The following is an 11,349-nucleotide window of genomic DNA, read 5'->3' on the forward strand; positions in this document are numbered from 1 at the left end:
ACGGATTTGATGCACGAGAAAATAGTGCATATTGGATGTGAAGAAGGGAGCAAGTTGCAACGTGGGGAAAAAAACGACGCCTGATTTAAATGTCACACCAGAACGCTCACATCCTTTTAATTATGTTTGAAATTATGAACATTGCTCAACATCATGAAAATTAAACCTTATTTTCAATAAGCAATCCTGAAAAATATTTGGGGGTGCTTAACTTTTTTCCAGGTGTATATATTATGTTTAGTGAATCTTGTTTCCAATTTTCTTCTGGTTTCTCTGTTATAGAATTCTGACCAATTACTGCACATTATTTTATAAACAACATTGGTATTGTGTGATTCTATGTAGTTTTTGTTTAATATTGATTTTAGTTTAGGGCCAGGTTTTTGGGTGAATTTGAAGTCAATAGAAATATTGATGTTTAATAGCAAGTTTTCTCCATGTATTGGTTATTTTTGAACTATTGTCAGAGTTAAATGGTAAACTGCAGTGAAATGTTGTGTTTTTGTTTGTGAGTTGAGTTTTGAGGTTTTTGTTGTGTGGAAATTTATTGAAAGTGGTTAGTGGTAATTTGTTGGTGTGAATGAAGGAATACTTTATAGAATTGATGTATAATAAAGTTTTTTCATTACCCAGTCAAGCCATCTCAAAACTTTTATTTTCTAAAAAGTGGGTTCTCCATCATCAAATTTACATTCAAAATTTAATTAAACTACATTTTATTCCAATTAGTATAACATAAAATCACAGCTAATAATTCATATTTTAATAATACACAAGTTTAAGTTCTTAATTTTATAAAGCAATATTTAAAAAAAAACATCCTAAATTTCCCCTAGTGAGAGAAATGCAACATTTTTTCTCTAGGCACCCCCTCTTCTCTAATTTATTTACCACCCCTCCAAGCAGCTGAGTTCTGGGTGAGGACCTTGTTTGTCTTTAGCATTCTTGACCCCTGACACTGAGATTGTAAAAGTTTGTTGGTACATGTACATATACATTAATTTGTTGCTATTCTAGACCAATACACTTTGGAACTTATGTAAACATAGTGTATCATGTTTGCTATGTCCAGTTGACAAGGTTTGTTGCAGGAAAATTCAAGAATTTATTTTGTTTTTACTTGGATTATCGAGTTGAAAATCAAGTCACAAGTCATAATGGGCAAGTCTCAAGTTAAGTTGCAAGTCATGTTGTCTGAGTCCCAAGTCTAAAAATTGTGACTCGAGTCTACGACTCTGGTGTTTTTTGTTTTGCTACCAACTGCCAATGAAGCTAAAGCTTTCTTTTTAATACTAATGGTACTACTGCAAAACTATTTTTTTATTTAATTAAATACTGGACCTAAGAACACAAAATTATAACATGCAAAAAAGGAAACAAAATCCTATAACATTGTAATTTTTCTGGTTTTCCAACTATGTGCTAAGAGTCTTTAGAAATTCAGCTAAGCTCATCTATTTGATTGTTGTGAGAACAAATTTGGAGCTGAACAATGAAATAGACAATGCCTTGTATAATATAACACTTCATTGGATAGATTAAAACTTTGACTTTCTATTGGTTATAAATGCTATAGCATAAAATTTTAAAGGGAACTTTTGGCAATTTGTGAGATTATTAAGGATTTGACAGGTGGGTGTGGCAAGTAGGTCTGATTTTCTAGTTTATGGCTCTGTAAACAAATAAGATTAAAGACTAAAAATTATGCTTTGCCTGAGTAATATCTATTAAAATAAGTAATTTATGTTGAATTCTGTACTTTTTGAAGAAGTGGTAAATTAACTAAAGAAGAGGAAAAACTTAGAGAGCAAATGTAACAGTTCTCATACTTGGGAGAATGAGGATTTTTCTAAATATTTCTGGATAAACTTAATAACTTAAAACCTATATTAAAACTTTACTTATTAAATATGCATTGATGCCAAGTTTATTTGTATACATTGATAATAAAGTAGTTTAATTAAGTTTTGAATATATCTATGTGAAAGGCTGTGGCATGCACTATGACCTACATGTTACAAAGGGTTAATTTACAGTTTTTTTGCTTAAGTTTATTACTTCAAAAGGAAAAAAAAAAGATGTATAAATCACTCACAAACATGAAAGTATATTAAATGTATCCCACTGGTTTGAGTTATATATGATTTATGAATGTGCATGACATCAACTATATGCTTTTAATGTTGGTTTTTAACATTAAATTTTATAAACCAAAAAGAAAAACTACCTTCTATTATCTGATTTTGTATCTCATTAAATGTGTCTTACTACTTACTGAGCCAGTGTATGAATTTGACTTAATGATACTTCAGGGAAACCAATACCTCAAGTTAAGAAACCTTCAAAGTAGAAAAAATTAGTGATTTATTGGGTGGAATTAGGAGCTTAATTAAAAAGAGAAGCACCACAGGAACAGTTCATAACATATTTTATCATACATTCTATTAGCAGTGTCTGAAGCTGCATACATTGTAGATGATATACAAATATGTACATGGAATTTGAAATGTATTAAATACACAAAAAAGGTAATATTTTAGTATTTTTTTATTTACTTAATATATTTAATTTGCTTGTACGTAATTTTTGTATTGCCTTCAGTTATTATTACAGTATAGTTGAAATGGAATTTGTGGATTACAAAATATTGATTAGATATGGTTAAAATAGTTGGAGTGGTGCATCTGCTTTGAATTGGTGGTGGTTTTTTACTCTAAGTAAGTCCCTATGCCATGCTGAAAATCTTTTGTTACTATACAGAATATCTTTAAATAATGTTAACAAGTTTATTAACATTTCTGAATGTGTTGACCTCCTAACATACCCTTGTTAAATTGTCATTATGTCCAATGCATCGATATTGTTTCAAGAATTCAAATGCATTTGAAAAATTTACCTGTTGTTACATATAGCTGATGCCCTGCACAGATATCACGTAAATGGAATTATAGCAAAGATCCCTGTCTTAGAGACACAAGTAAACATTTTATTTAAAGCAGTTTTCAGAACTATGTATCTTTTTCATATAATAGATTACTGCTTTTCTTTGTCCTTCTAAGACTGTTATATGACAATCAAAGAAACTATATTTTTATTTCTTTTACTTGCAAGTATTTCAAGGAAGAAACTACATTCTGATTGGGGCTGATCTTAGAGTAACCTGTGACCTAGACAAAGCACTAGAAGATGCAGGAATAAGTTTTGAATCTCCAACTCTGATTTTCTCTGAATGTGCAATGACATACATGGAAGTGGAGAGGTATGACACTTGTTTCTAACTAGTCTTTGACAAAACCAGTTCATGTTACATTTTCATATTGCACTGTTAATGTTACACATTCATGTTACACCAATTCATATTACACATTTACTGACATTCTGCTCAATGTATGTTCTACATTGGTGTGAGAAAGTTATCACCACAGTGCCAGAAGAATTTATCAAGCTGACTCGTCTCATAGTAGTGTAGTATATAATTTTGTTTGACAGTTATATTGAACTATGTGTTCTGTGTAATATAAAAAAGTTGAAAATGACTATTTACAGGCCTTGAAATGTCTTGGAAAATGAAAAAAATTAATAGTTTTGGAAAGGTCAGGAAAAAATTTGGAAGTTTATAATACTTTGAGCAGCACTGTAAATTTTTCCTTTATTACTGTTTTGTTTTCACTCTGTCTCATGTTTCTAAGCTCTTTCGATGATTTTTATTTAATTTTTTAAATGGTTGTTAAGTAAGGTACATACAATTAGGGTTCATCAACAAAAACACAATTTATTCACTATAACAACACTTAGAAATAAATTCAAGACAGTTAATAAACAAATGCCTGGCCAAGACTTCACACCAGTGTTAATAAACACTTTATCATAAATATTACTAAAACAGAAATGGAATCAGGAAAAAGAACCAGAAAGAACCAATAATAATATTATCATATGACAAACAGCAATAACTATATCCCACAACAACTATCTCATGACTCTCTCGCTTAGTGAAGTTTCTGGCAGGGTATTTATTCACAGAGTAGGTCACAAGAGTACATCCTCATTTGATCATAAATTTACATACTCTTCTGCTACACTGATAGTATCTGTGCATCACCGCTAGGGAAGCTGGTCAGTTTCATCATACACATATATATTTACTCAAAATACAAATGATCATGTAGAAGGTGAGTTAGCATTTTAATGCAACTAAAAATTCATAGATAAACTAAATGACAGAAGATAATAATGAATTATTATAATCATAATATAAAAAAAAATTTAATTTGCTATCTCGCAACGTTATTGCTCACGCTTTGTAAAGAGTAACAGATAAGTGTAAATGCTCTTAGTTGTCTTATGTTTTGTAATTTAATTTAGTTTAAAATGGAATTGTACATTTAACAATCTAGGGTTACTGAGTGATAAATACTCTCAATGGCTAGGGAAAGATCTGGACAAAGCTCAAGTTAGGCTCGGAGTAAGTTGTGTGACAAAATGTTTGGTATTTCCAATAAAGGAGAAGCAACCTTGACCAGCCATACTAAAGAGAAAAAACATGGCAAATTTGTAAATGCATATACAACCAGGAGAAGAATTTTGAATTTTTTGCATTGTCTTCAAAAAGTACATTACATATCAGTTTGGAAAAGGAAGGCTTGTCTGTTGCTTTATTATGAAAGTTTAAAGAAACATCTACAGTCTTAAAAAGTTAGTTTTCCATGTTCTCATCTGGAACAGTGATGAAGTAAGAACAAAATACATTAGTTCTGAATTTTCAGGCCATGCTTCAGCAGATGATTTAGTTGAAAAAATGCAGGACATGGTGTGTGCCTTTGGATTTAAGAACCCTTTGCAGTTGTCTATAGATGGACCCAATGTGAACTGGAAAGTAGTTGACACTGTACATTTACAAGTAGAGAAGGATTTAAGTAAATATGCTGAATGTGGGCGCTTGTGGATTGCACAAGCAAGTAGGTAGGACATTGATTGATTTATATTGGCTGTTCAAAGATACTCTTGCTAGAATAGAAGATTTTTACTAGAGTGAAAGACTGTGACAAATTCATGCTAAAATTTTGCAAGCACCCATGGGTGAAAAATGTCAGTATAACTAAGTTTTGTAGCTGTGGCCTCTGGTCTGCTAACATTTTGAGAACATGAAGTACCAAGACAGGATCATTTGAAACAGTTCAAAAAATTTGTGTGGCTAAAACAAAGCATCTTTCAAGGTTTTGCTAAACAGATTGCCTCCTTTCTCAGACTGTACCAGGCAGACAAGCCCATGTTGCCATTTTTGTGTGAAAACATACATAGGCTCATTAACTATTTCAGCATGGTCTTGGTCCCTGGGACTGACCTTGTAACCATTTTGTGCTTGTTATAGTTTTCATGCTATAATTTTTTAATTAGTAAGCGTATGTTAACGAAGTTTGGCAGATTATCAGAAAACATTCCAAGGCTTTCATAAGCAAAATATATAATTTTTATATTAAGTAAGAAGGTTTGTTAAGCAATGTTTTACTCATGCCTTTTTTTTCTTTTCATATGTTGACTATCCAACATGTAAAATAATTTTCATTATAATATTAAAAATACTTCCATGCATCAGAAAATTTTAAAATTTTCCATGCAAATCTTTATAATGTCCAGATAGTTATCAAACATTTCTTAAGAAAAAAAAACTTTATATTTTATATATTACTTTCTCTAACAAATATCTGTACAGGTTCAGTTGATTTGACTGACCTTGTAACCACCATAAAAAATTAGTGAATAAATATAAGTTATGTTGGTCCAATTCCGACTGAAAACATAGATAGCCACAGCAAGAAGATGAAGGACTGGAGACCAAAACTAAGGCAATTTGTGGGTAAGGGACGTAGCAAAAGCTTCAATGTGAGGAGTACCCTACTGAAGCCAAAGCCACTGGAAAACAAAAGGATCAAGAGACCATTTTGTTGGATAGGTTTTGTCTGGATTCAGTGATATGAATATCAAGCATGTGGCCCCAAAAAGAAGATCAAACGTATGAATACAGAGAGATTGAGAATGGGTGTCGCCCTGGTGGTTCAGATAAGCAACCACTGGAGAAAAGCTAGAATGGATCATTACCAGATTATTTCTGGTCAGAGGGAGAAAATGAACCAGAACATGATTTACAGTGAGAAGCTCCAAAATATTGATATGATAAGACCTCATGGCCACAGAACAAATCCCTGAAGCTACATGTTGATCAACCAATGCCCCCATCCCCAAAGGGATGCATCTATGAAATGTGTAAATCCGGATGACTTACAGATCATTTGCAGATCATTCACAAAGGTAGGAGGAAGGGAAATAAGAGAGCCAATAAAGACCCTCAGTGAGATTCCACTGGTCGTGAAGAGCCCACATATGAGCCTGATCTAAGGGGATAAGGGCTGCAAAAGATCCCAACAATAGGACCTCACAAGCTGTAACATAACTGAAAGCCCCTATAGAACGAAGTCGAAGAGGAGAAGGGTATACCTGACTGAGATGAGTGTTGAAAAAGAAAAACACCCAAATGGACAAGATATTGGATAGGTTGCAGCAAGTACTTCTCCAACTTGATGAACCAGCCCACTATAGCCACCTCCAGGAGCAGCTGATGAGTGTAACAGGCGGACACCTCTTCAGAACAGATTAACAGTAGTCATTCGTCCAAAGAAAGATGAAAGTGCAACCTAATAGCATATAAGTGATGAACAAATGCTCTGACCACCCGACAAAACATACAGGGCCAAAGCAAGTCCAAAGAGTAGTGTGCAAAACTGATAAATCACCCCATGGAGAATAAACCGAAGAGAGAGTTGCGAGTGATGAGACATTGAGATATGCAAAATAAGTATTCACAACATTGATCTTGGACATCTATTAACCTGGAGAAAAAGACCACCTAAGGCTTAGAAATGACTCCAAAGTAAAATAGGGCAGATTGAAAAACAGATTGAGGTGAGACAAACTTATTACAGGCTGCCAGTCTTCATTTTTTTTCATGAGGACAACAAATAGCCTGGAAGAAAAGCATGGAGAAAGATGATCAACAGGTACAATGGCCTTTTGAGACAGAAGACCTTGTACTCCCTCGGACAGACACTGGTTGGTGGCAGAATCTTGAGTCACGGGGAAGGAAAAGGGTATCTGAGACAGAGGAGGTGGGAAAACAAATAGTAGGACATGTCCCTCTGATAAAACCCAAAGAACCCATGCGTCTGTAGTGAAAGTTTGCCAAAGGGTAACAAAACCATATGGTCAAGCTCACACCAGACTGGAACCGACTGGTTAGTCTTCTGTACTGTTGGCGACATGCCTGTCTATCATGAAGAAAATAATGAGAAACCCCTGGAAGGAGGATCAGGGAAAGATAGATAAGGACCAGGATGGTAAGCAGGAATAGGGGCTTGTCATTGCTCCAAATATGCAACCAAAAAGGTAAGGATAGAGTGTTGACACCCAGACTAGACACATGATTCCAAAGTCTCAGATACATTATCGTAAACATAACACCAAAGAAAACGGCCATGTGTAAATCCCTAAAAGAAAGGGGTGGCAAACGAACCCAGGACAAGGTTGAATCATGACCCAGAAGATCCCAACAACAGGGAAACAACATGTGTAAAGTGAGAGCTGAAGACGACAAACGAGCCAGCATGGAGGTAATAAGGAACCATAGGAAAGTGGGAAAATGGATAGAACATCACTTACCTGAGAAATCATGTCGAAAAATGCCATATCAGGCCTAGATGATTCTGCAGGAGGGGTAGTAAAAGGTACCAGTCCTTTGTCCATGCTATAAACTTAAAAAATGACGGGGTGACTGCTATGATAGATAACACAATACTCCTAACTTTTAAAACAATTTATTTATAACATAACATGTTATTACAGTATTCATTATTACTTCATTAAAAGTTGTGTATAAGTTTTAAGAACTCAGTATTTATATACTTAAAACATGGTATACATTATGCGATGGTCAGGGTGACTTTGTATTAAGAGATAGTAGACAAAGTAGTGGTGGTAGGTTTGGTTTCTGTTACCTGCTTTCAACAACCAGCATTTAATGTTTTTTCACAGTGTTTCATGTGATTTAATTGATGGTCATTGGCCACAGAAGTGTCTTATGGGCCAAAGTTGAAAGGTCATGGATCAAAGTAGGAAATGGGTATAACTCAAGAAATGGCCTTTCATATCAGCCTTAAGGTGACTGTTGGAGTAGAAACTTCAGCTGAGCTTGTATATTATTGTAATAGTGGTGGGCATGTTAATAAAGTTTTTGTTTTTAGTGTAAAGACATGGTGGCATCTATGAATGTAGTTAACATTAACATAGGTCAAAGATAATAAATGCTCAATACTAGCAATAATAGGGGATGGAGGGGATTGTAAACCTGCCATTAACATTCCCCTTGTTCCAAAGTATCATCCCACAAAGGTTGGTTGAGATTGGCTCAGCGACCTAGGAGTAGTTATTTAATGGGCAAACAGAGAGAGATACAGATTTTTATGCTTTATATACATACATACACACACACACATATATATATATATATATATATATATAGATATTTTTATTAAAAATGTATCTATTGTGATTTTTTGGCCCATATTTATGAATATTATAATAGTATTGTATTTTTTATTGTTATTTTAAGGCTTGATGGGACATTTCCTAAAATAAGATAGCTTAAAAGAAGCAACTTCAGCATTGAACCTCTTTATTTCCTTCACAGACAAGATGCATAACAAGGACTACTCCAAAATTCACATCAGATTTTCAGCAGAAGTAGCTATTGGTCAGCTGAAAGTTGCTAAAAAGATTACAGACAAACAACTATTGAAACTAAAAGTTGACTTCAAATGTTTTTTTGATAATACTAGTCAAACTTTTGAAGAAGGCTCCTGTCAAGTATTCCCATCTCTGAAATAATGCTGTGTCTTAATCCACAATTGGTGGTGGTCAACGAGGAAGAATGTGTACAGAAAATTAAGAGAGTTCTGCATGTATTTGTTGCTTCAAACCACATCAAAATGTCTGTCTGTGATGATGTGCAGAGGGAATACAAGGAGTGACCATTCATTGCATACTGATGGTTTCTGAGATTTTGATCTCGCATCCTGTATGCTTGACACCTTTTCTATATGAATCTGTGGGTTTAAAGCCAATCTGTGAAACATTGTAGGATGTAGTGAAAGTCTTCCTTCTTCTGTTACATGGTCAGGATAGTGTTGAGCGAGGGTTCTCTGTAAATAAAAAAATTTGTTGTGGAGAATCTGCCAGACCAATCATTGGTGACACAGAGAGTCTTTGCTGATCATGTTAAAGCTATTGGAGGAGTTACAAATGTAGAGATGACAAAAGAGCTTTTGAGGTCAGCCACAAGAGCTAGGCAAAAATATCACGTCTATCTTGGTGAGCCAAAATGATAGAAAGAAAAGCAAATTGTGGGCATGAAAAAAGAAACTTAATTTTTGTACCATGTCAAATAGTCTGTGTTGCAGTGCAAACCTGAAGGAAGAGATCTACAGGACATTAAGAAATAAATTTAGAAGAAACTCTCTGAATTGAAAAAAAATGAATCCCTTTTAAATATCAATTAAAAACATTTAATAGTGTGAGAAAGTTTTGGTTCAACTCAATGGTAGGGATATGGGAAAGTGGTACAGGGGTGCTCTAGCACCAAGGTTGAGAACCTTTGGATTAGAAGAGAAGCAACAGCTTGTGTTCCTGGATTTTGCTGTTTACTAAAGGAGTCCTTTCTTTTAAACTGTATTTTTTGTGTTGAATGTATCCAGAAGGTATTTAAAATCTTCAATTTCTGCCTGTGTGTACACATTATTATTTAGGATAAAAAATTTTATTACACCCACCATATTTCTTATAATTTCTACAGTTTTTTTGTATAAAACATTTTCAGTAGCATGATTAATAATCCTAAAGTTAAAAAAGTTCTTGAAAAAAAAGAAAACTCATTAAAGAATTTTCATAAAACATTGTTTTCATAGGTATTTTTCTTGACATAATTGTTTAGAATGTTTCACTCAACATTTCTTGCATCTTGTTTAAATAATGCTGAAAGTTAAAGTAAATGGTAGTGCAGTATTTATTACTTTCCCTACATTTAATTCTTTTACAATATGTAAAACTATTTTTAGCCAAATGTTTACTATTTAAACAAGTATTTCTTTCATGATATTTTATTGTTTATGCTTTGCTTAGCCCCTTACCTACCGGGGCCATTTTGTTTTATCATGAGAGCAAAATTGCATTTGTGAATTGAAAAGATTATAGACAAGTTATCTTTTATTGACTTTCAACTTTTATTTTTGTAAATAGTAGCATAACATTCAATTATTTGTACTAAATTGCATTATTTTTTCCTTCTTAATATCATTACTCAGTAAGACCCACATAGTAAGTTGTTGTTGTTTTATAATTAAAACATACTAACTGATATATAAAAAGTTTATTCTGATATTTTGCAAAGGTTTAAAAAAATAAAGTTAAATTACATAAAAGTATATACAAAAGTTACAAATCAAGATAACATACATACAAAAGGAGCATCAATGTATGGATAAACAATATCAAACTTGTAAGTTATGCACTGAGAAGTATACGTACAGTTGTATGCAAATCATTATAATCATAACCCAAAGTCTCTACTAAAGAAATTTTAGATTTTAAGAAAGTGAAAGAAGTAGGAAATAAAAGGAATCAGATTGAGTTTTACTTTTATTTCTGATCATAACATATTGACTATCTTTGGTAGAAAGAAAAGTTAATTTCTTTGAAGAGTCTTCAATGTATGGTACTCTTCAAAGTGCCTTACACAGAGATGAACCTTGCATAGCTTACAAGTCAACTTAATTAAACCTGTGTGGAGGCACAATCTGCACCTTTTTTTTCTTCTTCAGCAAATGCTGGAAAATGCTTGCTAGGTGAGAGCCGATCCTGTGCATCTGCCAGAACTAGTGAATGGATACTTGACAAACAAGAAGGTCCACCTACACTTTCACAAGAGATTCCAATAATTGTAAATGGAAGTCCTTCTGTTGGTACTTGCTATTTTTAGTTACCTGTTTGAAAAGAATAAAAGAATTAACAATAGACAGGTCATCAAGTCTAAAGACAATTTTACGTGGAATGGAATAATAGCTAAGAAATTTATCATTAGGAGCGACCTCTCCCATACACTTGTAATCCAAGATTAGCTGTGGCTTGCTAATCATGTCACCCTGTCTTCTTGTCACTTCCTTGACTGTAGCATTATGCACTGTAGAAAGAGCATAAACATCTCTTTTATCAGTCCACTTCAGAGCAGTCATTGAGTCACAGTTG

The 11,349-nt window shown here is 33.4% G+C and overlaps 1 protein-coding gene across 5 annotated transcripts in view; it reads left to right on the forward strand.

Annotated features, from left to right (window-relative positions):
- The window catches only part of LOC106466031 (tRNA wybutosine-synthesizing protein 4-like), a 103,758-nt gene that overhangs the window by 40,248 nt on the left and 52,161 nt on the right, over positions 1–11,349 (forward strand). For all 5 annotated transcript variants that reach the window (XM_022393990.1, XM_022393992.1, XM_022393989.1 and 2 more), the window contains one exon: positions 3,112–3,259. In XM_022393990.1, the coding sequence (XP_022249698.1) occupies positions 3,112–3,259 (148 nt within the window). The remainder of the gene's footprint in view (positions 1–3,111; positions 3,260–11,349) is intronic.

Source organism: Limulus polyphemus, unplaced genomic scaffold (genome assembly GCF_000517525.1).
Source record: "Limulus polyphemus unplaced genomic scaffold, Limulus_polyphemus-2.1.2 Scaffold2128, whole genome shotgun sequence".
NCBI classification, from domain to species: domain Eukaryota; kingdom Metazoa; phylum Arthropoda; class Merostomata; order Xiphosura; family Limulidae; genus Limulus; species Limulus polyphemus.